The 24,120-nt window shown below is 28.0% G+C and overlaps 4 protein-coding genes across 16 annotated transcripts; 1 reads left to right on the plus strand and 3 right to left on the minus strand.

The window, feature by feature from the left end:
* Positions 1 to 3,175: 3,175 nt before the first annotated feature.
* LOC117213708 (regulatory-associated protein of mTOR) lies at positions 3,176 to 10,942 on the minus strand. 3 transcript variants are annotated; one of them, XM_033459283.1, is made up of 23 exons: positions 10,562 to 10,942; positions 10,363 to 10,465; positions 9,719 to 9,960; positions 9,496 to 9,642; positions 9,239 to 9,423; positions 9,101 to 9,160; positions 8,901 to 9,001; positions 8,698 to 8,831; positions 8,211 to 8,594; positions 8,078 to 8,152; positions 7,744 to 8,001; positions 7,498 to 7,641; positions 7,156 to 7,411; positions 7,019 to 7,060; positions 6,683 to 6,828; positions 6,506 to 6,603; positions 6,326 to 6,434; positions 6,092 to 6,255; positions 5,844 to 6,014; positions 5,525 to 5,766; positions 5,294 to 5,452; positions 4,904 to 5,186; positions 3,176 to 4,822 (listed from the first exon to the last, which is right to left on the minus strand). In XM_033459283.1, exons 1-23 carry the CDS (start codon positions 10,718 to 10,720, stop codon positions 4,627 to 4,629), a joined length of 3,858 nt encoding a protein of 1,285 aa, XP_033315174.1. In that variant the 5' UTR covers positions 10,721 to 10,942; the 3' UTR covers positions 3,176 to 4,626. The 3 variants fall into 3 exon arrangements, with proteins under 3 accessions (XP_033315174.1, XP_033315166.1, XP_033315185.1); XM_033459275.1 differs by having other exon boundaries at positions 5,294 to 5,458; XM_033459294.1 differs by lacking the exon at positions 7,019 to 7,060 and having other exon boundaries at positions 5,294 to 5,458.
* A 448-nt stretch (positions 10,943 to 11,390) lies between these two features.
* Positions 11,391 to 15,511, minus strand: LOC117213728. 6 transcript variants are annotated; one of them, XR_004488719.1, is made up of 8 exons: positions 15,384 to 15,511; positions 14,674 to 14,937; positions 14,396 to 14,571; positions 13,934 to 14,090; positions 13,271 to 13,849; positions 12,894 to 13,184; positions 12,446 to 12,786; positions 11,391 to 11,923 (listed from the first exon to the last, which is right to left on the minus strand). XR_004488719.1 is itself a non-coding variant. In XM_033459316.1 (8 exons), the coding sequence occupies exons 2-8, from the start codon at positions 14,729 to 14,731 to the stop codon at positions 11,885 to 11,887; spliced, it is 1,536 nt and encodes a 511-aa protein (XP_033315207.1). In that variant the 5' UTR covers positions 14,732 to 14,937; positions 15,384 to 15,511; the 3' UTR covers positions 11,391 to 11,884. The 6 variants fall into 6 exon arrangements, 5 of the variants coding, with proteins under 5 accessions (XP_033315207.1, XP_033315226.1, XP_033315239.1 ...); XM_033459316.1 differs by having other exon boundaries at positions 12,551 to 12,786; XM_033459335.1 differs by having other exon boundaries at positions 12,512 to 12,786.
* LOC117213743 (malonyl-CoA decarboxylase, mitochondrial-like) lies at positions 15,293 to 18,652 on the plus strand. Of its 2 annotated transcripts, XM_033459369.1 has the most exons (10): positions 15,293 to 15,672; positions 16,286 to 16,426; positions 16,570 to 16,710; positions 16,953 to 17,105; positions 17,170 to 17,323; positions 17,428 to 17,567; positions 17,635 to 17,770; positions 17,875 to 18,087; positions 18,168 to 18,273; positions 18,350 to 18,652. In XM_033459369.1, the coding sequence occupies exons 1-10, from the start codon at positions 15,460 to 15,462 to the stop codon at positions 18,456 to 18,458; spliced, it is 1,506 nt and encodes a 501-aa protein (XP_033315260.1). In that variant the 5' UTR covers positions 15,293 to 15,459; the 3' UTR covers positions 18,459 to 18,652. The 2 variants fall into 2 exon arrangements, with proteins under 2 accessions (XP_033315260.1, XP_033315267.1); XM_033459376.1 differs by lacking the exon at positions 16,953 to 17,105.
* A 904-nt stretch (positions 18,653 to 19,556) lies between these two features.
* LOC117212315 (regulator of gene activity) lies at positions 19,557 to 23,124 on the minus strand. 5 transcript variants are annotated; one of them, XM_033457061.1, is made up of 9 exons: positions 22,795 to 23,124; positions 21,898 to 21,960; positions 21,305 to 21,783; positions 20,920 to 21,140; positions 20,601 to 20,843; positions 20,270 to 20,531; positions 20,087 to 20,194; positions 19,776 to 20,001; positions 19,557 to 19,672 (listed from the first exon to the last, which is right to left on the minus strand). In XM_033457061.1, exons 3-8 carry the CDS (start codon positions 21,628 to 21,630, stop codon positions 19,782 to 19,784), a joined length of 1,380 nt encoding a protein of 459 aa, XP_033312952.1. In that variant the 5' UTR covers positions 21,631 to 21,783; positions 21,898 to 21,960; positions 22,795 to 23,124; the 3' UTR covers positions 19,557 to 19,672; positions 19,776 to 19,781. The 5 variants fall into 5 exon arrangements, with proteins under 5 accessions (XP_033312952.1, XP_033312933.1, XP_033312942.1 ...); XM_033457042.1 differs by lacking the exon at positions 19,557 to 19,672 and adding an exon at positions 22,411 to 22,459 and having other exon boundaries at positions 22,795 to 23,112; XM_033457051.1 differs by lacking the exon at positions 19,557 to 19,672 and adding an exon at positions 22,411 to 22,475 and having other exon boundaries at positions 22,795 to 23,112.
* Between the last annotated feature and the right edge of the window lie 996 nt (positions 23,125 to 24,120).

Raw genomic sequence — 24,120 nt, forward strand, 5'->3', positions numbered from 1 at the left:
AATTTCTAAATCGTAAATCTCATTAGCAGCTTCCGAAATTGAAACTTTCGTCAAATGTATAGAAATAGAAAAAGGGAAAGTACACGGACGTTGTAACGAGTTAAAGGAATCCACAGCCGAATAAAATATTAAAAAAAAATCTTTCTTTATTTTATTCTATTAATTCTGAAGATATAAAAATCCTTTTTAATTTTCAATATCAGAAATATATAAATTTTTATTTCATTACATTAAAAAATAATTGCTATAATGGCAAAAAGAAGATTATTCATCTTCAGCTTTTTAATAATTTTATATCTACTATGTTAACTCTTTTTTACAAAATTTGAAATTGGCCGTCAACAGGCCATTTACAAGGAAATAAATCATAAATTATGGCAGCTTCTTATCAAAATAGAGCATAATTGTGAATTCCCTTAAAAATTTCTACTTAATCTTAAAATTTAACCGAATTTACTAAACATAATCCTCGTTAGTTTACACAGTTATTCAGGTTATTATACAATATATTTTGTATATGGTTTCATTTATAACTCAGTAACAATTTAAAACACTATATTCTACAATAGTAATTTCAACAAAAAAATATATACTTACAATATTAATAATGCGTTTAAACTTCTAGGATAACAGGAAAGTGCACGGAGAAAACTACTTTATCCTTGTTCCCGAATATCATGAAATGAGGTCAGTACCCGAACCTATTTTTATCTAGTAACACTGGTTGCTAATACGTATAACAGGTCGTTGAAATAGTCGGGACATTCTGTAAAGTGAAAGAAGATAAGATTAAAGAAAAATATGGAAGTAAGAGTAAATATTGTTTAAAGGAAGCGCTTGCCTTAATACCTCTCTTCTTCTTCCGCTCCGTCATAAAACAAACCGTAGATACCTAGATGCACATCTTCCAGGCGTTTGTTTCGCGACAAGCTACATATTTATAGTAGCCTTCATTCAAATCATCAGACATGGATTTAATTTTATTTAAAAATTCAAATTTAATGAATTTAATAAAGATACTGATCAAAAGCTGTATTTAAATATGTATATTAGCTATGGAAAAGAATTCAGTATGTAGTTTTAATTTCATATTATTTAAAATATATCTTTTATATAGAAAAATACTTTTGAAATGGTTTCTTCTATATTTACATTAGAAATATTTTAATCATTGAAATACCTTCTCTTGATGTCAGTGACTTCCTCTTTCTATTTTTTTGTTCATTTTTATTCTGTATTCCTTATTGTTTTTCGTTCTAAGCTTCTTAGTCATTTTTATAGTTGGAACATAGCTACATTTAAAGTTAAAATCTCCTTTGATAGAATTGTATCATTTCCTACACTAATTGTAAGCACAGAATTCGTTCCAGCAACTTTAGCAACGTTGCTATTAAGTTAAAACGCAAATGAAATGCAATATTAAATATGTACTTCATCAACATCTTACACGTTGTATCTACGACTATTTTCTAATCAGAATGCTAAACGAAAAGTTATTTTAAAAACTAAACGTCGGCGCTGTATACACGCTAAGAGGCGGGAAAATATTTGAACTTGCATTAAAGCTATAAACCATAAAACCAAAAATACAGAATTTGTTTTTTACATCTACTATATATATGTAATGATTATAATAAAAATTGTATTATGAAAATAAACAAATGTTGTATAATCGTATTCCTATTTCAATTATTTTTTCGAAAGGCACGTTTTTAATAACTGCGGAAATAAGAAATTTGAAATTTAGTACTCTCGAACGGAATTGACGAATCGTAATGATTTACAGCAATCCAGTAATAGATCTATCTCTAAGCTATCCTAGAAATAACATTATAACACCTGTTTCATTGGTTGACATTTAAATACTATATTCAAGCAATAATTTGTTGCAACTATAATCAACGAGATTGTGATATGGTGAGATTCTATTGTTAACAGAACCAGTTAAAATATACAAACCGTTAGTTACACTTTGATGACCCATTCCTTCACTCTGATTTACACTTACATTTGCAAAGTGACACTGCAAATCTAAGAATGACGATGATCTGAATATTAGTAAGTAACTAAGTTCATATATACATATTTACAATATATATACGTAGGTTTCTCCTTCCGACATAAACCAGTCAATGACAGTTACAAGACTAATCAACCAATTTGTACCATATTAGTCAATACGTATTGCTATATATATAATCATGTTAATTCATCGTTTATTCTGTAATAATAGTTACATTTTATTTATGTTATGACAGTTATCACTTATTACTGTAACATATCTATTCAAAAATAAATCACACGATTAATTTAAATACTTTGATAATTCTCTAAAATATAATAATAATACGATTAATAATATAATTATTATTCATAATTAGTAATAAAAATTTTTAAGATATTATCTATTACGTACCTTCCGCCATTACCTAACATTTGCGTTAGTAAATAAACAATTGTGCAAATTAATCTTACACTGAAATAACATAATTATATTATATTTGTTACAAGGCGATCATATATGTATAATAACGGTTACAGCGCAAAATAATACATCATATTCGCCCTGTCGTGAATTATTCTCCTAATGTTTCACGTTTCCGATAGTTATCGTTAACGATAGCAATATGACGGTGCATCGTATATATAATAATATATACAGAAATAATTCTAAGCGTTTATATAACAATTAATGCTGAATTTAACGAGTAAGTACCATTTAGATGTCTCCATTAAAATTCCCATCAACCCCGGTTATATAATGTGTCCCGGAAGTTTACAATCAAAATAACCAATGTATTGGCAGAAACACGTGTCACAAATTGATAAATTGTAATGCTACATCAATTTCACGATTAAAATATCTTATCTTTTCCATTTAAATAAATATCTCTTTCTCCAAACACAAAGCGTGTTTTTAATCTATATATAAATTTTATATACACGCACAAAGGGTTCTATGCCACAAATAAACATTATTTGTTATGTACTCCGTTATTAAGTAAAAATTTACTCTTTTACATTTATACGTGAGTATGAATGCACTCAATTTTTGAAACATCTTATATATGCAACTACATCAGAGATCCTTATTTTATACATATATTTAAAGGATAGCAATCCACATCTCTTATCGCGTTTCTGAATGCTAAATATTACTAACAAAATTATTGTATATATAATACGAGGAAGTAAATCTATATTTTTAACATTGCGGTTTTTCAAACATTACACTTGATATTCTATACTTATGTACATTTTTATTCGCGAATTTATTACCTGATTTTTTCTTGCTCTTCCTTATCATTTATGCAATTTAGATTATACTCATATTACTAATACATATAAAATCAGATTGCTTCTTCTTGATACATACCGATGTGACATTCTTTCAAAACGATTATAATATCCATAAACAATAACGGTAGCAATGAAGGGTTACAATAGCAATATAAAATACACACACATACAACGTATAAATATTCATAAAATACTTTCCAAATAGTATAGTGGCTTAATTAGTCAAATGCAAATTATATATATTTGCATAATTATTTAAATCATTTGTCACTGAGAAGGCATTTCCTTACAAACTTTTTAAATTTTTAACATGATGAGAGGTATTTTCACAAGTTACAAAGAGACGCTTATAAACCATTATTACTTAAACGCAACATTAATACCATTTAACAAATAATATTGTTGTTGATAAATATATGATACATAATATTTACAAAAACAATTCTTTTTCTTTAAAATTGCAACGAAAAGTTTCATAATGAGAGTTATAAATAAAAACATATACATAAAGCAAATTTACAAAAAATTTTTCATTAATACAGAAACATTGTTTCATACAGTTGCCATTTTAAGTAATTTATTTCGGTTCTTTTAATCTTTACTATATTTATTCTTTATTATTGATCTTTATTATTATTGATACTAGTCATAAACTAAATGTAGTTAAATTATTTAAATAAATTCTAGCTCCAAGACTAAAATTTTGTAAAAATATTAAGAAATAAAAAGAGAATTAAGGGAAGGAATTATTAAGATGTGAAAAACAATTGAATCTTCTATTACCTAAATTTATATGAAACATTATTCATAAATCTAATTGGAGCTAATTTTGCATGGCACAATAATCAAGGTTATTTCCTTGCGAATGTTACAAGCTTTATTAAATATTAAACACATTCATACATACATTCAAATCTTTTTCGTTGCATCACATACGCATATATTATGCATCATTATTCGTAAGAACATCAAATTTTTTTCAACTGCGTTTCAAAATATTACATTGCCCTTGCACATGTAGCTTGTATTATCTTCTCTTTGGTCGTCCCAAAAGACTTTAGTTGCTTCACAGGTTTTGTAATCACAAGAATTATTGTTAGTTTCTCCACATAAATTAATTCCAAAGAAAGGCGTTTGTAGATACGAAAAAAACGCAGTAGAAAATCGTAAATAAGTGAAAAATAAGAATGCACCTTCTAATTTTCCTAATAAAGTCCAATATTACGCCCCTAACATTTGTTTTCACTGACTATTAGTGTTAAGAGTATCAAGTACCATTGATTTACATTTGTAAAAATAATTTTACAACAATTCCATCTCTATTAGTCATCTGCGTGATTCAGATGCATATGCTGTGATAGTATTGTCTACACAACCAGCTGCTAGAATCACACGATAAGGATGAAAACTTAGACAACTTACTGGACTAATACGAGTGGCCATAAATCCTTCATGAAATTTTATTGTGTTTAGGTGTTGACCCATAGTGTTATATACACTTATACAGTGATTTGTTGATCCACTGAAAAGAATATGCATAAACAGATCTGAAATAATCTGTATAATTTTACTATGATTCCGGTCAATAATATCCTAAACTTACCATGCAAAAATATCAGCCATTTCATGTGCTGCCAATGCTGTAATACCTTGTGTTATCTGTACAGTGCTCACAGAAGAATTTTTTCTAAGATCAAATATTCTAATATCTCCTGAAGATGATCCAGTGAACAGTTGCGGCGCAGATCTTTCACATTTTCTCAAAGATGTGCCTAGCACCCATGCTGTATGCTCTCTCCAAATCATAACTCTTGATTCTAAAGGGGGCAATCTTCTATCAAATAAACGAACTGAACCATCTCCACAACCTACTGCCATCATGGCACCTATGTGTAATTAAATAAAATAATGTTTACTTCTATCACATTTTACGCCTTTTACATGTATATCTAATTCTGCAATTAAATTAATATAAAGTATGTAAGAAACTAACCTATACCATCGACGTCAACGCATGTAGCACAACAATCAGCACCTGTTGGTATATCTTGTTTCTTTAATTCAGTCTCTGCATCCCAAAGTCTGACAATACGAACATCACCTGTTACAGCCAATGTAAGGGATCTTTGCTCCCACTTAGTAACTAATCCAGCTGTTGCTACAAACAATTTTAATTAATGTACATAGTTGCAATAAATACATTGATATTCTAGAATATACATACCGGTAGTTGCTTTTGTTGCAGGTTGTATATCAGCCATTGCTTGCCAAGCAGTAAGTAAAACTGGATCGCGATTTAACATACTACTATAATTTTTCCACACTCTAACCGAACCATCATCAGATCCAGCCATTAATAACGTTATATCGTGAGCATTAATAAACTCCAGCGCTGTAATACGAGACATTTTATTTCCATGACTTGCACAATAAGTTAACTTTGTACCGGTCTGACAATCCCATACCCTGTAAATAAATAATTTATTAAGTAATATCATGTCTCATATGATAGTAACGAAATTAGACTATATTAAAACAAATACCCAAAGTAATCTTTCAATGCTACAGCCAAATGAGGTTCAAAAGGATGAAATGTTAAAACTTCTGGAGAATGTGAACACCTTGTGTGAAATACTTGTGATTCTACCCTACTTTGTACTGCACGTAATTGTTCTTCTCTTGCATCACATCTTTGTTTCTTATTTCTTAAGTATCTAAATATTGAAGACTGCAAGTTAGTTTTTCTCTTTGCAATGATACTATAGTAAGTAATTACATTAAGAATTCTTACCGCCATTCTCTTTCATAATGTGCTCTACTTTCCATGTCATTCATTGATTCAGTTTCAATTTCTAAACTAACAGGCTGAGCAAATTGAGCACAACTCCATTCAACAAATTGTGAAGTAGTTAATGGTGTTTTAATTCCAGCAACTTCATCTGCTTCTTCTGAAATCTGCAATAAAATACCGCTATAAATATAAGTAAAACAGCATTACTCATAAACGACATCAAGTAATTCTTACTGTATTGGGAATTGGTTTTCTTGAACGATTGCTATGCAATGGTATTCTCGACGAACGTAATAAATCTGTTCCAGAGTTTACTGTAGGTGGTGATTCTCCTTTGCTATTACTTTATTTTAGAATAAGTTAAACATAACAGTATAAAAATCATATATAAAAATATATTAAATAATGACTAACCTTAAATATGTAGTACGATTTGATGGAGAAGGCGGAAGAGACAGTGACGAAGATATTTTTGTTTCAATTACTTCCTTAGGTGCAGAAGATTCTTTGACCTGCAGTTAAGAAATATTGTACTATTTCATTAAATTTTGATATAAATCAATGTAATCATTATTAAATCATCGTGTTTACCTGATTTCGAATATGATTTGTGACCTTCTGAGACATAGTAGCAACCACAGGATGAGGATCATTGTCAAGACTGCATAATCCATGCCACAATTTCATATATACACTACCATAGGAAAGACTTGGTAAATTTCCAAGAGAACTGTGCCCTACAAGTAATAAAAAACACGGTTTGTTGTATTTTATTTTTAATATAGAAAAATATCTGTTCCTTACGATAATGTGCTTGTAAATAACAAAATAGTGATATAGCATTGGCTATAAATTAAAAATTACGAGATCTAAAAATGAAGGATGAACTATGTACGAACATGCAATGGAATTTCCAATCATTATTACCAAGTGACTCGCAAGGTTTCCTCACGAACTCCCAATTATTTCCTGGTACATGAATGAAACAATACAAGGAACTGTTATCGAAAATCCGGCAATAAAGCTAGTAACTCTAGCTAAAAGCAACACATTTTATCACTTACCTAAGCTACTAATAGACGACGACGACGACACTCTTTTAATACGATCCTGACCAAATCCATCTGTACTATCCACACTGTACGTGTTGTTCGGAGAAAGCATTTTCAACCTATCTCTAGAACTAATACGTCTCATTCCACTAAATGGCGATAACGTCTCCACTACGAGATCTTTTCGACTATTTTCTTCAGCCAATGCTAATGTTACAAACGAATTTTCAAAATGTAATACCATCCACTGAAGTGCTACTACTAATTCCTGTAAAATAATTCATAATTTGTTTTATATTAAGAATATTACGTATATAATTAGAATATGTATTGTTATACGACAAACTTACATACTTTTCTAACTAAGGGACACATGTCATGAGACACAGTATTAATAAGCGTCATAGCTATAATTTGATCAATATTATTCGCATGTTCACTTCGTGTTGTTACACTATTTATGAATGTTCCCAAAGCATAAACACTCGCCGCTCGAACCTATATAATTTTATTTCTTTTTTAAATATATTACTATCATCATGCATAAATATTAATACATTAAATAAATGAATTTGACCTCATCATGAAATGATTTTATACCTCAGGAACTGGGTCTTGTAATAATGTAAACAGTTTTTCGTGGGCAATGTCTCTGACTCCGCACCATCTTGCTTTGTCATAATTATGCCAAAGTCTCGCGAGACACAAACATAGCCATTGTCGTAATAAAGCATTTGAATCTCCAAGTTGTTCCAGACAAATTGAGACAAGACTGCCATGATTTGCAGCTACTTGACCCGGTCGATAGTCATTTACAATGCTAGCCAAAACAAAGGCTGCTAACGTCCTATGTTCACTCTAAAACAGAATAGATTTGTATAAAAAAGTTGCATGAAAAAATTTTTCGATAAAATTATGTATAACAATATAATACCGGTATAGAAGTATCCTGAAGAACAGATAAAAAATATTTATGCCCTCCATCTCGTACAAGATCTGCTTGACAAGTCTAAAATATAATAAATAATTAATGAAAGGTTTAAGATATTGAAATTCTTAACACTTACACTATCAACTGCAAGAATCTTTGCCCAAATGAAAACAAGTAGTGGACGTAGTTCTCTGGCATTACTTTGAAGTAATTTTAAAACATATGGAAAAATGCCTACACTAAGAGCCAAGTTCACTGCCCATGGACCAAGATCAAGAAAACGCCCTAATAACTCTAATGCTCTTAGTCTATGAACTTGACTTAATAACACTTGTAGTACTATTGGCAGTTGCTCTGGAGGATTGCGATTTTTAGAACCTAGTGTAAGCCATACTTGAAAGGCTGTCAATTGTTCTTCAAAAAAAGGTGAATGTATAAATTGATCTTCATTTTCAAGAATAGATGGCAATTGTGCTAAGCAGAGATCAAGTGCCAAATCCCATGCCTGCCACATAGGGTGCTAAATTAATAAGAGATAAATATATTAATGAAAGAATAATAATAAATAAAAAAAATACCTAATTTTTAGAAAAATATTAAGGTTAAAATATTTTTCTATTTACCTGATAAGTAGGTGGTAATTTTGGGCAAGAAACTGGAGTGCAGTCATATGAGCGAAGTATTCTTTCAGCAAGTAAGAAATTTCTAAATAAACTAGCTACTAATAAATCTTGTCTGAATAATCTCTGAAATAAATCTATAAATCGAATATATTTAGTATTTGTCATTTATATATTCTAACAACAATTATAGTATACAAATTTACCTCTTGGCAATGTGTTCCATGCAATAGTGTCAGTAATTGCTGTAAAAATCCAATTAAGTTCCCCTAACATTGTTCTTCTATCAGTCAATTGTCCTGGAATTCTGAAATGTATTTATCATAATTTCAACATTTTATTTCGTTCAAGAAAATACTATATACATAAGTACTATAAACTTGTCCCTACTATATATAATTCTTACTTGTCAATTAAATCTAGTGATATTTTTGGTACCAACTTTGATGTATTTTGCATGACAAACCTACAAAAGAAATAGTAGTTTAACTCTGGTACTATACAAAATTTGGTATATCTTCAACAAATTATATTTCTATCTTACCATCGCAATGCTATTTTTATTGGAGTTGTAAGACATGATGTAAATATGTCTGCAGGTAAGTCTGGATTCATAGGTAAGATTTGATTAGCAGCGCATGCTGCCAATTGGATACAATTTTTATAGGATGGTGCAGTGGCACTTGCAACTCCAGTTGCACGATTCTGCTGAACTGCCTGCTTTTCCATCTATAAAGTAACATTTTCAATATGGTTACATATGACAATTACTTTTACTTAAATCTCTCTTAATATTTATACCTCATATTCTTTCTCGTGTTGCTCTGCAAATTGTTGAAAAGACTCTACAATAATACCTGCATTGGAGCAGTCATATACATAGATGCTAGGTGCACCCATCCATGTCTGTAAATCATATACAGACAAAGGAATATATTGTGTATATGTCTGCAATAATAATGTGATATTAAAAATATTTATCAAATTATTATTTATACTAATTAAAATGCTTGAGTTTACTAACTCTATTAAATACCCAAATTTCACCATTACTAGTAGGTTTAGGAACACCATGACCATTATAATGAAAAAGAACTCTTTCCTCCTTTGCATTTCGTCTCAAAGAAGTACACAATTTTTTAACTTCTTCAACAGTGGGGTCTAAACTTTGTTTGTAACGAGCTCTTGGTTGCCATCGTTCATACTGTTTTTGTAAATTAGAACCTATAGTTTCTAAAGCTTTCTGTGGACTCACTGACAAAGGATCTATAAAATTTTAAAAATTATAATTGTTCTAATTGTAATCAATAACAATTAAGTTTCAAGTCACAATTAGATCATTTGAATAGAATAATTAAAACCAGTGCAATTTTTGTTTATAATTATACAATTATACAAAACTATAAAATAATGCAATCACAAAAAAGAAATTATGCACATTTGAAATAACCAGTAAAAGAAAAACAAAGGAAAGAAAGCAAAAAAACATTCTCATACTACAGATAAAATATTCAAATTAATAATAAATATAACGCCATCTACAGCTTATTTACTAAAATCGCATTCATTTACAGACTGCTGTCATCCACATGCATAACCTCAAAATGCATTACATAATGGCAATGGCAGCGGGGAATTGTGGGGATGTAAATAAACTAAAATAAATACCGATCCAACACTCGAGACGTGCGCACGGTTGCGTCTTGACAATGTCCGGTGGATCAACACCAACGTTTAAACATAAAACTAGAGCCACGCTCACAGTTTTCATCTAGAAAATAGAAATTTATAAAACTCTATCATAGAATTAAGTACATAATTTGTCAGGGTATATCAACCAAAGAAGCAAAGAAAAAAAGTAACAAACCCGTTCTTTCATCCTCCATGTCTGTGTAATGCAATTTACGCCTTCAATTGTCGCTGTATGCCGTGGTTTGCAAAATGCAAGCTGCATTTTCCAATCGTCGTCCTCCGTCGATTTCAAATTCTCTTTCTCGTGGCATGGCTTTGAGGCAATTACTGACATTGTAAGCCCGTGACTCGGGAAAAGTTTATATCTTACTTTTTCGAGAGACACGTTTCGTTCGTTGAAGATCTTAAATCGATATTACATAAAGATGAATTGAAACTATCAACTGACAATATTCAATAAACGACAAAAGCACAAACGACTTTTAACAGAGCACAATTTCGTAAGTTTACTTCATCAGCCGCCATCTTAAATCCCTAACGATATTACCAATGAACTCTCACGAACTCACGAACACGCAGATTTTTTGATCGCAATAATCGTGTACAGATGGTGCCACCTGTTACCCGCGTTATTTTTTAATTTCCTTCCTCGTTTAAACGTTATTGAAATTACAGAAGCATAAATAAATGATGGAAAATAACAGTAGCACCAATTCTTTACAAGAACATTTTTATTTATTAAATACTATTTAGTAGGTTACTTTATAACTGAATCATTGAAATCGTAATCTAACTTAACAATTTTTTTTATAAGTAGTTTTAGCTGAATAACTTACTGAAATACTTTCATATATCTGGGTAATTAAATTTAATACTATATACGTATATGCAAATTGCATGTATATGTGTAGAAGCACATATATATACGAAAAATTCGCATTACAAGATGTATCATTCAAATAAGTATTATATCTTTTTGTTTATCACGCTTTTGTAATTGGTAATCTACATGCTTATATAATTACGTGCTTACCAATATTTTTCTTGTGATGAATGAGTTAAGTAGTACATGAATCCAGTAACCCGAAGTTAAACACATTAAAAGTAGAAAAAATGTGTTTCATGAAATTTCACAATGTTAAAATTCTAGAAAAAATATTATAAATTAATATTATAACTTCATTTCCGCAAAACATCAAAAGCAATATTTCATTGCATACTATGTACACAGCCTATATATACAATATTTATTTATTCTATATACAATTTTAATTTCGTTTATAAATTCCTTGGAATGAATAAATTCGTATTATTAATGATATAATATTAATAACTTCCTGATTAAATTATTTGATACTTAAAAATGTCGTAAGATATATTAATTTTGAAACTCTTCTTGTAATTCATTTCGTTTAGCATCTTCTTCACTTGTTCAATCTCCCATAGTCTTTAATCCAAATACTTGATAATTTCAATACTTTTTTCTTCATTTTAAACATCACTGAATAGTTTGAGAATTACTAAGAGGTTTGTAACCCTGAAATTTATAAAATGTTCATTACCTTATGATGTCAAAAATAACATAAAGCGTGTTTGATTGAAATGAAAATTAAAGGTGATGTTTAATTATTTCCATTAAAATTCGACACATTGTATATAAAAATACAACAATAAATAATTCATAAATATAATAAAGTGCATATAAAAGCATGTATTTAAATGGAGGAAAGAAAAGTAAAGAAATGTTAGAAGCGGTAATGGCAATGCAGAAGCAGTAATGGCAATACAAAAGCAATAATGGCAATGCAGAATAGCTCGTATTGTTTAGTGCTTAAAAATGAAGATAATAAAAGTATAGAATGATAATCGATACAATAACGTAATCCATACACTGACAATAACATTCTAATGAAATAATACCAAGATTCGAGATTCAAGAAATAATATCAATTTCATTTCTCGTATATCAATTACTCGGATGATCATTCTGTAATAAGAATTGACGAATGATCGTCATTCTATCAAGGCGCTACTATGTGTTAGATGCTAATATATTAACATTATTTTGCAATGTGTGAAGACTGTCATGGACAGTCAAAGAATATGTAGTCTGTACAATCTGTACTTGTTAGCGATTCATGCTGCCATAATAGGGCTGGCATACACTTATCCGTTTGCTTCCTGGTCTTATAGCGTTATTAATCGAATCTCTTAAACGTTCTGTAAATGTTTTATACTCCATTTCTGGATTATTTTGACCAAAGTCAAAATCTGCAACTTCCACTGTAAATCTTGCTTTACTTTGTATGTAATATGCAATGCCAAAAATAATGAGTACCGCAGCAGCAAGAGAACAAGAAACAGGTACCACAATCACTGATAATTGTGGCTTTGTTGTCACTAGAAAACACATTTAAAAATGTAATCAAAGCAATTAATATTTGTAGAAAGACAAAATTTGTATCATTATTATTATTATTATTGATATCAATATTTATAACATATACCTTTATAAATATTTATTGTCAAGGGATAGATTTGTTTACTGACATCATTATCTAATATAATTAATATTGTATATATGCTAGGTTCCAAGAAATAATGTATGATGGAAAAATTACAAGAATAAAGGTTATCTTCTGTATCGCATGTTTCATTTCCCGTAACATTATACTTCCCTCTATGAAAATAAAGGCACTTATTAAAAGGTCCTGAACCTTTACATGTTACATTAAGAGATAACATATCCCATGGTTGAATCCAATTTGTACCCTCTACTGATATATTCATTATAGGTGCTAGAAATTCCATAAATATACATTATTATAACTTATACTGAACATAAATCATTATTTTATATGATCTCATACAATATATTACTTACCACGAACATCAATTTTTTTAGTGAAGTGCCCATATGTTTTATTAGGATCTGGTGGAATTATCGAAGAGTTGGAACAAATATAAGGTAAAGAAATATTTACATTGGAAATACTGACATTTTCTGAATTATTTAGAGGTATTGTTGTAGATATTAATATTGGTTTTGCAGTTATGCTTTTACTAGATATGGTAGTAGTTATCACATCTTCTGTTGTAGTATTTGATATTGTAACATTTGGCACAGTTATACTAGAAGGAATAATTGTTGTTGTTACTGGTAGAACCGTTGTAGTAGGTGGAACAGTTGTTGTTGGTGAATCGTATGATGCAACGACCAAAGCTTCTAACACATGTGATGTATCGGGAGTTGTAAAATTATAGAGGAAATTTAAGTCATTCGTTTGACCAAAATATCTGCAATCTATAAACCAATAAATTGATACTGATGTGGCTTTCATCAAATAATCCATATCTCCTTTTCTTATATTTATTGTCATGTTTGCTTCAGATGCTGAAGAGACATATGTATCCATTGATGTTTTGTTGGGCTGTATAACTTTGATGTCTCCATTGAAAGATTCTATTAAAACATTAATCTGATGATATACATAATAGACAAAAAGTTAATATATTATAAAATGATTTTTAACAATTCTTAACTTACCAGTCACATAAAACTCGGTACGGGTACTGGTAACATCCTGCCACCAAAACACGACATATTTATAAACCACTACTTCAACTTCATATTTTCCAATTGTATAATTTTCATGGGCAATATTTAAATTCCAATATGTTGTTGTATTTGATATAGCCCCTGTCTATGAAAAGTCAAAGTTATATATGTATTCAAAATTAGTATTTAAGGTTTTATACATTAAGGTTTTATAAATGATAATACTGAAATGTAAGAAACATATTATAATATAATAATCTGATTTTTTTTTATTAAAACTGTAACAAAAGGTTTTTGAGCAATTAAATTTATTTAATATCGCGTCATAAGGAATTATACTTTTATAAAACTTCTCTTTTCAGGGCAAAGTTTACAATTCAATTGATAATCTAATTATGAAATGTATTGATAAACTATTTTGAATAAATTATAGGATAAAAAGAAACTAACCTCATATATATGAGGAGTTAATGCATTGTCACTCCATTTATATTTAAATGTTTCTGATGGTCTTATACCATTATAAAAGATATCAGCTTTAAATGTAATAGTTCCACCTAATACTACAGGGCCATCATGTGTTAATGTAATGTTATAATCAGCATTAACTGTAACACAAAAGAAAGCTAATAAAATGTTTGAATCTTATCATAAATTATAATAACAATAGGTGTAATTACAAAACTGAATAACTGTCACATGAAACAGAATACAGATAGTCAAATTACCTTGAGAAGTAGATAAAATATACCAAATGAGACCCCAAGAAAAATGCACTATCTGCATTCTGTACGTTGATAAAGGGTCACATTTATTTTTGAAAGTATGTACGCTTAGTAAAATTTGTTTTTGATCGATCTGCAATTAAATACGTATCATAATGTCTCCGACTATAGCACCATTTTAGTACTAATGATTGCCAACTGTTTCACATTGTACACCTTTTTTGACAATACGTTACGTTAGAGAGGAAATCCTTCTCTCGGTTGTATCTATCACGAAAAGTAGCAATAGAGAAAAGATTAAAAACTATTATCAAAAGAACTTTCATATTTTGCTCTGTTTGTTACACTGTCTGACATTCTTTTTATACAACTTGTATTTAAATTTTCCAATATATTAAATAATCAATGTTATTAAAAGAGTGCATCTTTATCAATATAAAAGTGACAAACAGATCGAGGATTTTATTCATATATCGCAAAAATTTATTTAAATCCTTTCTTAGTTTATTGCATATTAATAAAAATTACCATTTAGCTTTCTGATAGGCTAAATTTTTTACTTAATGTATGTTACGTATAAAAAGTACTCAATATTTTAATGCTATCTAACTGTTATCCTTTAAGCTGAATGTTAATATCAAAGTGTGGATGTCATATCAGATAAAAATATCTCTATTATAGAAAAACTCAACTAAGTTAAGAGAAGCAGTTACCTTCTGATATTAGTTTTGTAATTTCAAGTAACTGAAGTATTTTTTACATGATTTATGATAGTTGTCAATAGTAAACATGATGTTCAAAAGTACACATGTGAAAGCATTAGTTGATATTTATAGTAATAAATGTATTTTAAAAGGTAATATAACACAAAAGAGTTTCAGATCTTTTCTTATACGGAATCTATATGATACTTCTACGTCCAGTGAAACTATTTCTTTTGAAAATCAATTAAAAGGAGTATTCAAATTTAAAAATAGCAATATTTGTAATTGGATTGTTGAGGTTAGTAACATAAATTATTGTTTAATATTTCGTAAATGTTACTTGATCTTTAATGGTTAACAATAATTGACAAATGAACATCAAACATATTTAACATAAACCAATAAGTTAAACATATAAATTTTATTCTTCAAATTTTATGATATTTTGTATTACATTTAAAAATTATGGTTTACATCTCTAAATTTTTGCATATCACACATATTATCTTTTAAAACAATGATATATATCGAATTAAAATAAATAAAAATTATGTTATCTTACGTTTATTTTATAGTACTATCATATATAGAGTAAGGTTATAACATAACCTTATATTGTCGTATTATTTTAAAGTTTTACAATATAAATACAATAATAAAAGTAATTTTATCTTTGAAATTACATTTTCCAATATAATATATTATCTAACCTTTTTGTTAAATTTTTTATAATAAATAATCTATTTTGAGTTACATAACCAAAACATACTTCTCAAAATCGTTACTTATATAATATTTAACATAAATTGCAAATAATAAAAATATTAATTTATAAGTTTCAATTAACAATATTTCTATGCAACATACATAAAATCATTGCATAATATAATAGAATTAACATTTTATTTTAGAACAAAGCTCGTATTTTATGTAGTACATACCAAGAAAGTAGCAAAAATGACAAGGAACAAATTTTGCGCATCTTAGCATTTAAATATGCTGTTCAACATCCTGTTATATTCAATATAGCAGAAAAATTTGTGTCTACAGAGGTTTGTATATTATTAATTTTTTGTTAAATAAAATATTTAATTTTGTGATATTAAAGCTTAAAAATCCAAAAAAACTTTTAAATCGCATTAATATAAGTAAAAAATACTTGCAATTATTTTGTTCTGTTTTTCTTTTATTTCAGCCAAATAATGAGAGACGTATAGTTTCTTATGAACGAAATTTAAAAAATGCTTTAACACCAGATTACCAATGGTTGTTTATTACAATTGGAAGACTTCAAAATGGTGTAAAATTTCTTGTTGATTTAAGGACAGATATATTAGTAAGCAATTTAAAATGATATAAATAACATAACTTCAATTTTAATGATAAAATTACTTCATGCTATATAAAATTCATATTTAATGTTCTAAATATTTCAAAAAATAGTTATTTTCTTAAAATTTAATTATTGATTTACAATCTGCAGTCAATAAATTTTACACTAAAAATATAATAAAATATCTTACATACAAAATTATAAGTAGGGTACATCACTTATTTTTATACAAATATATTTGTTAGGAATTAATATTAAAAGCTAAAGACACAGAGGAAAGTATTGCAATTCAGCAATTGAATATTACCTTACGTGATTTATTACTACTCTGGTTTTCAGTAGGATTTCTACACTTAGAAAGAGTAACATGGCAAACTTCATGTGATATTCTACAAAAGGTATACAAATGGCAAGTAAACAGTATAACATATTTTATATTCTTTATTATTTGAAAATTGTAAGATTTCAGATTATGAAGCAATACATCCCATAAGAAATTGGCTAGATTTGAAACAAAGAGTTGGACCATATAGAAGATGTTATATTTTTACTCATCCTTCAATGCCACGAGAACCTCTTGTTGTATTGCATACAGCATTATGTGATATTATACCAGGTATATCTTAATAAATATCTTTTACACATAAAATTAAATACAATATAATGAATAATATACATTAAGTAAAAACACACAAAGTAAAATACGTTATTAACATATAGATAGTTTAAGAGGTATTGAAGAAGCGAAGGTCAGAATTCTTGATAATCCAAAAACAGAAGTAACATTTTTAGAAGAAGATAAATGCAAAATAAAGACTGCAATATTTTATTCAATAACTTCTACACAGAAAGGATTACAAGTACGTATATAAATATCTAAAAATGCAAATTTATATAACATACAAATCAAAACGCAATTCTTTTTAGGGTATTGAACTTGGTAATTATTTGATAAAAGAAGTAGCAAAACAAGTGTTATCAGAATTTCCTATGATAACCGAATTATCTACTTTATCACCAATACCTAATTTTAGAACTTGGTTTTTAGAAAAAACAAAACAAGGTAATTGCAATTTATTTCAAATGGTCATAAAATTTATTAATGTTAATATAACCATATAAGATTGAGCACCAGAATATTATACTTTGGTATAAAATACTTTTTAGATATACATAATGTGTTTACAAATGAAGAATATGAATCTGTACAAAAGGTTTTAAACAATGAAAATATTGTTTTGGGTTTAAAAAAAATTTTTAATAATTCATTATGGACTCGTGATATTGCAATATGCGAAATTTTGCGGAAGCCATTACTTAGGGCATGTGCATGGTATTTATATAAGGAAAAGAGACGAAATTATGCTTTAAATAATGTTGGTGGGTTGATTGTTATAAATCGAATTTTATACATATCATGGAAAAATTAATCTAAACAGCTAACATTTTTTATATTACAGCAAACTTTCATCTTCGTAATGGAGCTGTTATGTGGAGAATAAATTGGCTGGCTGACCCTTCACCACGTGGTGTTGGAAATAGCTGTGGAATTATGGTAAACTATAGGTAATTTAATCCATATCTTTATTTAATTTAATATATTTACTGTATTGTATATTTAATTAAGTATTCATTTCAACAGATATTACCTAGATGAATGTGAAAAAAACAGCCAAAATTACATTGAAAATTATTTTATAAACACATCTGAAGATGTAATTAATCTTGCTAACCAGTTCGAAAAATTATAAAACAAATTTTACGATTATAAACAGGAAGTTATTCAATCTTTTTCTAAGAATATTTTTAATGTGAAAAATATATAAATAGAAGTCTATGTAATAAATAACGGAATAAAAGGAAAATATATTTTAAATAATTGTACAATTATAAGCTAGAAATGGAATTGAGTCGTACATAATAAATTTTTATAGATTTATGATAACAAGTGTTATTTATTTATTAAAGCTAAGATTTGACAAAGAACATTATTGAAATATTAAAACCGGAAGAACTTAAAAGGATAGAAATAATTAATCAAATAGCATGAAAACTTCTTTTAAAAGTACTTAATTTGTTATCCAACTTAACCACGTTTTAAATCACACAGTATTACCAGAAAATTTAGAAATGAAATACATTTAACTTAAAAATTATTAAATTAAAATTAATATTATTAACATTTATGTTTATGTTTTGTATTTTTTAAATATAAATTTTATTTTACATTTTCAAATCTTTGACTCATATATACAACAAGATTAAGCGTATTATATAATTTATAGTTTATTAAAACTAAACTCTGTTAAAAGCAATTTAAGTGATCCAAAAATTTTATAAATTGTAATTTTAAACAACGGCATTTTTATATCATACTACTTACTATTTTTAATTAAATATTTTATGTCCAAAGGCATTTTTTACATTAAAAAATTTACATTATATAGTAATATATTTCATGAATTTTGATAAATAATAAAGTATATTAATTTGCTGACATTTTATAAAATCTAAATTCGCTTTTTAAAAAACATTTCATTTACATTTCTAAACAATTACATAGGTACAAAATAAATGATCACATAGGTACAGAATTTGTGGACATATTGCATTTTGAGCTGCCTAAGTGTCAAAATTTTGTTGAATAATACAACTGTTTGTTACTTTTATTATATACATTGCCAAAATCCTAATCATTACTATAATATCATCAAAAAGTATATCATTCTATACATAAGCACCTAAACATTTAAAACATATAGGTTTACGTATCAAAATCATTAATATCATGTCAATATCAAATAGATTAGACTCACTTCCATTTCTAACTGAGTCAGTAATTAAAGAACTTCATTTCTGTACTCTTCAAATTTTATGTTTTTATTAAAGATTATTAAATTTGTTCATTTATACAATAGCTGTTTCCTGTCCAGCTTAAAGACAGTACAATGGTCTGCAAGCAGATCTGCAATAAATACAAATTCTCAATAAAAATACTTACAATCTTTTTTAAATTCAAATTAGAAAGTAATTTGAAAAAAGAAAACGAATTGTATCTTTGTAGATACCTGTAGTCAAGGCAGGTATAGGTGAAAGTTCGCAGGAAGAATAGGTCTACTTTCTAGTTTTGTATATTCCAAATGAAATTCTTTTGCTACTTTTCTCCAACTTTGCGCATCAAAATAATAATAAGTACCGCGTTCATATGTTGATGTTTTTTCTACAAGTCCCAATCCTGGTGCTTGCGTTATCCAAACCTTTTCTTCCATATGATATCGCCACTCTCTAGTGTACCTTCATGTTCCAAATAAAGTCATACATATTATTAAAAGTCTAGTAGAAAAAATATTCGAAAATTTTAATATAAAAACGTATTTACAACTCCGCTGCTGCTGCTATTTGCATCATATCCCCCATATTTGTATAAAACATATAAAATAGTAGATCATCTTTGTATCGATTTAGCTTAATTGGTGCTAGCTTATCCCTAAAATAAAGTGTACAAGTTTAATTACTATAATGATTCGTACTTATAAAAATCGACATTAATAAAATAAAATACCTGATGGTTGCATTAATAAGGTATTCTGGCGGTACGTGAAAATCGATATCCTGAGGTCGGCATGCTCTTTCTGTCCAAGGTCCGGCAAAATTTTGATGAATACTATCTCCTGAAGCAAGATCTAATCCTAATGAAGTTAAATCGTAGCCTAATGCCAAAGATACTAACTTCTGATCTGTATCAGCTGCCTTAATAAATGTCAATAAACCAACTACTCCAAACTGGTCCTGTATCATACTAGTTGGTAAATTAAGCACCTTGCCTGAAAAAAAGATATATATGTAATTGCATGATTAAAAAAAAACATAAGTTGTAATGATAACTATTATACCGTCAGGAAATATTTGTACACCTCTTTTAGTTAATTGGGACTTTTCAGATCCTGGTGCTCTATTTGCCTGCAATATATCTTGTCCAATTTCAGGACCAAGTCCAACAGGTATGTTTTTATCTCCAGAAACACCTCCACCTGGCGATGGCCCTTCTCTATTTTGTGTTCCAGGCAATGCTGGAAAATCCTCAGAACTCATTGTAAACTCACTTGATTCAGATGTTGGTTGTTTTACCATCCCAACTACAATTGTTATAAATATTTATATAAAAATTATATTTACTTATATATTAAAATTTAAATTATTATGTGTTCAAACCGTAAGGTTGTTTGCCTGGCATAGGACTAGGTTGCGGCATAGAATCACCCTGTCCTCTGTTTGTTAATGAAGGAAACTCGGATAGATCCAACAATGGAGGAGTACTTGTATCTCCACCTCCTCCACTGCCAAAAACAGAGTGAAAATTATTGATTTGAGATCCGTAATTTCGACTTTGAGGTATTCCAAATGTGCCCATGCTAGCCATTGGATTTGATGTTCTATAAATTTATATTAATATTTTCATTTGTTTTATAAATAGAATTACCATATAATAGATATACAACAAAATATATAATATCATAATGGATAATACTTTAACATTAAAACCATAACAAATTCAGACAACATTCCTATGTTCTACACATGGAATGGGGAAACTAACCCAAGAGCAGGCATTGTACGTCTATCTGTAAAAGCTCTCTGTCCAAACAGTCCTCTGGTGCCCATAGGAGAGAGCTGTTGCTGTTGAGACTGATGACTACTTTGTCCACCGCCTGCTCCTGATGCTCCAGGATAAACGTTAGTAACTACTACCGCAGAGTTAACCGAACTGGAAGTGCTTGCAGATGAGCCTGAGAACATGCTCGAGGTAGGTGTGACATGACCCGTAAGGGTCGATGAATTTAAGCCCCCCCCACCACCTGTGCGCGATATAAGGCTTGCGTTCGCAATACTGCGTGGTGGTTGCTCAAAGTTCAGGTTAGCCATAGCCTGGTGACTCCACTACAAAATACCTGCTAGGGCACACCAATACTCTTTTATGTCAATTACCACAATCACTTGTTTTCTATTGCATCACTTGTAACTTGTTTAATTTCATAGAATCGAAGATAGTCCATGACAATAACTCCTAGTAGTAACCTGTAATGACCAGGTAAAGACAAAAAATTTGTGACATAGAAGTAACAGGTTATTAATTAATATCAAACACTTTGTTTTAATTTTTAATTTCAATTGTACTTATTTAATTTTTACCTGTTTATCACAGCACCATGGCAATGGTCATATCAAAATCGAAGACGGAAAATGAGAATGAACCTATTGGCAAGTGAAGAATTTAATTTTCATGAAGATGCTATCTAAGCATTACTTCAAAAAATTTACATTATGCATATAATCCATATTCTTATATATAAAATATTTGTTCAAACTTCTTAATTTACTAATATAAATATCTAATCGTACATTAAATTACATTATATTATTAAAGAAAATTATATTACTTTTATGTTTTATTTAAACATTAAAAAAAATTTTTACATTTTGTAAACAAGTCACCTTCCCTTTATAAAAAATACTGTTATAAAGATTAGTTCTCATAAGCATTTATTTATATGTTAAAAACTAAAATATAAAGATTTTAAATGATATGATTTTTATATTTTATAAAATTTGTTATAAATAATACGATTTTTATACCATATAATGTATGATATTCTAGAACTTATAATAGTTAAGATATAGGTACATATTTTTATAAATACTTACAAATTAATTTGAATATTACTATTTTAAACTATGTTTCATATCTTCACGTCTATAACGATGAAAAACTAATACAATATTAGAATACTATTAATGGCAATAACTCGTTATTTTAGTCGCTACAAAAAGTGACAATATAATAACATAACAAAACGAAAATAGTTAAGTAATTTCTCTCTTGAATATTTTGTTAGTACCTTAATATTACAATCGCACCTTAATATTACACTACACAGAAAATTGACGAATTTCGGAAAAAACATTGAACGAACGATCGGTGATCTTGATATTGTAAAAAATAGAAATCAGAACGACCAAATGAAAGCAAAAGGTTATAAGATCTATATAATCAAAATATTGATGAAAAAATAGATAAAATTTAATTACCTATATTATTGAATCCGTCGTTAAGTTATAGCACGAAAAAATCCACCAAATTCATAATAAACAAAGTAAATGAGCATAAAAAAAAACACAAAAACGTCGATGTTGACTTCGAATGTATATGATACAGAGAACGTTGTTTCGTTATTTAGTATTTCCACTAGAAGAAAGATTTCTGCATGAAGAGTCCCAAAAGATCAAACTTTTATACACGTTACGATATTCTTAACAAAATAGATATCTGTTTTGTCACTCAGTTTCACAAACTTAAACAACACTAGAGACATGAATTTCTGCCATTATAACCATTTCTACGATGATGTTCAAATTAGATACCAAAATGATTACCATCAGGACTATAGATTAAATGTAATTCAGACATTTGCTAAAAATATTAATTGTGTTATTAAAATATGATCGGTATTGTGTAATACAATTTAATAAAAAGACAAACTTTAATCTTGAATATGATTACAGAAATATTTATCATGGTCTCTAGAATATTATACTTTGGATATAATTTCTATCTTGCATATAATAGAACTGAATTCGAATTTATCGGCTAATAAATACGTTGAAGTAACATTATAATTATTTCTTTCTATATTCGAAACATTTTTCTGTGAAAAGTATTAATTCTAGTGAAATATATATAACAATTAAAATGAAAAATCTCAGATTTCAAGACATTCAATTCGTTCTAAAAAATTATAGAGATTATTATTTATCAGATTACAATTAAATAAATATGAAATGTGAAATTATCAAAATATAAAAAACATTCTATGCATAATATACAATATTTTATCCTACTTGAAATAAAATAAAGATAAACAATAGTAATATTTATTATCAGAAAATAATCGTAGAAAATATACCTTTTTCAATGAATTATTACATTTTAATTAATTAAAAGTAATAAAATTGCATCTGTGTAGTTGCAGATATATATTTTCAAAAAAGATAAAAAACCATGTTTTAGATTAAAATTATATATAAAAATTTGTTTACTTCTTTTTTACTGATATATATATATATATGTATTGAAAATATTAATATGTATATACACACATTATCTTCTCTTTTCAATTATTTATGTTTTACTTTCTATATATTTTTGTTTCAGTTAATGTATGGAGAAGATATAATTACACTTGTATACTCTTTTATTTATTTCAAAATAATTGAAATGCTTTCATACCAATCATCTTTTTTCCACAATAAAAGGTATTTCTGATTTATCACTGAAATTACTGTATCTCAGTGAAATTTTGTATTTTAAACTTCTGACATATAAAAACTTTGGTTATTTAGTTTAATTGCAAAGGA

Source organism: Bombus bifarius, unplaced genomic scaffold (assembly GCF_011952205.1).
Source record: "Bombus bifarius isolate JDL3187 unplaced genomic scaffold, Bbif_JDL3187 scf7180000007970, whole genome shotgun sequence".
Classification (NCBI taxonomy): domain Eukaryota; kingdom Metazoa; phylum Arthropoda; class Insecta; order Hymenoptera; family Apidae; genus Bombus; species Bombus bifarius.

What these genes read in the sequence shown, in the direction of transcription:
- LOC117213708 (XM_033459275.1), bottom strand. Translation starts at nt 10,720, where the DNA reads ATGTCAGTAATTGCCTCAAAGCCATGCCACGAGAAAGAGAATTTGAAA. An exon ending in AACACGAGAAAGAATATGAG is followed by an intron (nt 9,424 to 9,495) that starts GTATAAATATTA and finishes GTTACTTTATAG; the next exon opens with ATGGAAAAGCAGGCAGTTCA. An exon ending in GAAACCTTGCGAGTCACTTG is followed by an intron (nt 6,829 to 7,018) that starts GTAATAATGATT and finishes TATTACTTGTAG; the next exon opens with GGCACAGTTCTCTTGGAAAT.
- LOC117213728 (XM_033459316.1), bottom strand. Translation starts at nt 14,731, where the DNA reads ATGCAGATAGTGCATTTTTCTTGGGGTCTCATTTGGTATATTTTATCT. An exon ending in TACCGAGTTTTATGTGACTG is followed by an intron (nt 13,850 to 13,933) that starts GTAAGTTAAGAA and finishes ATGTTTTAATAG; the next exon opens with AATCTTTCAATGGAGACATC. An exon ending in TAAAAAAATTGATGTTCGTG is followed by an intron (nt 13,185 to 13,270) that starts GTAAGTAATATA and finishes TGGAATTTCTAG; the next exon opens with CACCTATAATGAATATATCA.
- LOC117213743 (XM_033459369.1), top strand. Translation starts at nt 15,460, where the DNA reads ATGATGTTCAAAAGTACACATGTGAAAGCATTAGTTGATATTTATAGT. An exon ending in ATTATGTGATATTATACCAG is followed by an intron (nt 17,324 to 17,427) that starts GTATATCTTAAT and finishes ATTAACATATAG; the next exon opens with ATAGTTTAAGAGGTATTGAA. An exon ending in CTACACAGAAAGGATTACAA is followed by an intron (nt 17,568 to 17,634) that starts GTACGTATATAA and finishes AATTCTTTTTAG; the next exon opens with GGTATTGAACTTGGTAATTA.
- LOC117212315 (XM_033457061.1), bottom strand. Translation starts at nt 21,630, where the DNA reads ATGGCTAACCTGAACTTTGAGCAACCACCACGCAGTATTGCGAACGCA. An exon ending in CTTATTAATGCAACCATCAG is followed by an intron (nt 20,195 to 20,269) that starts GTATTTTATTTT and finishes ACTTTATTTTAG; the next exon opens with GGATAAGCTAGCACCAATTA. An exon ending in ATAGCAGCAGCAGCGGAGTT is followed by an intron (nt 20,002 to 20,086) that starts GTAAATACGTTT and finishes TGGAACATGAAG; the next exon opens with GTACACTAGAGAGTGGCGAT.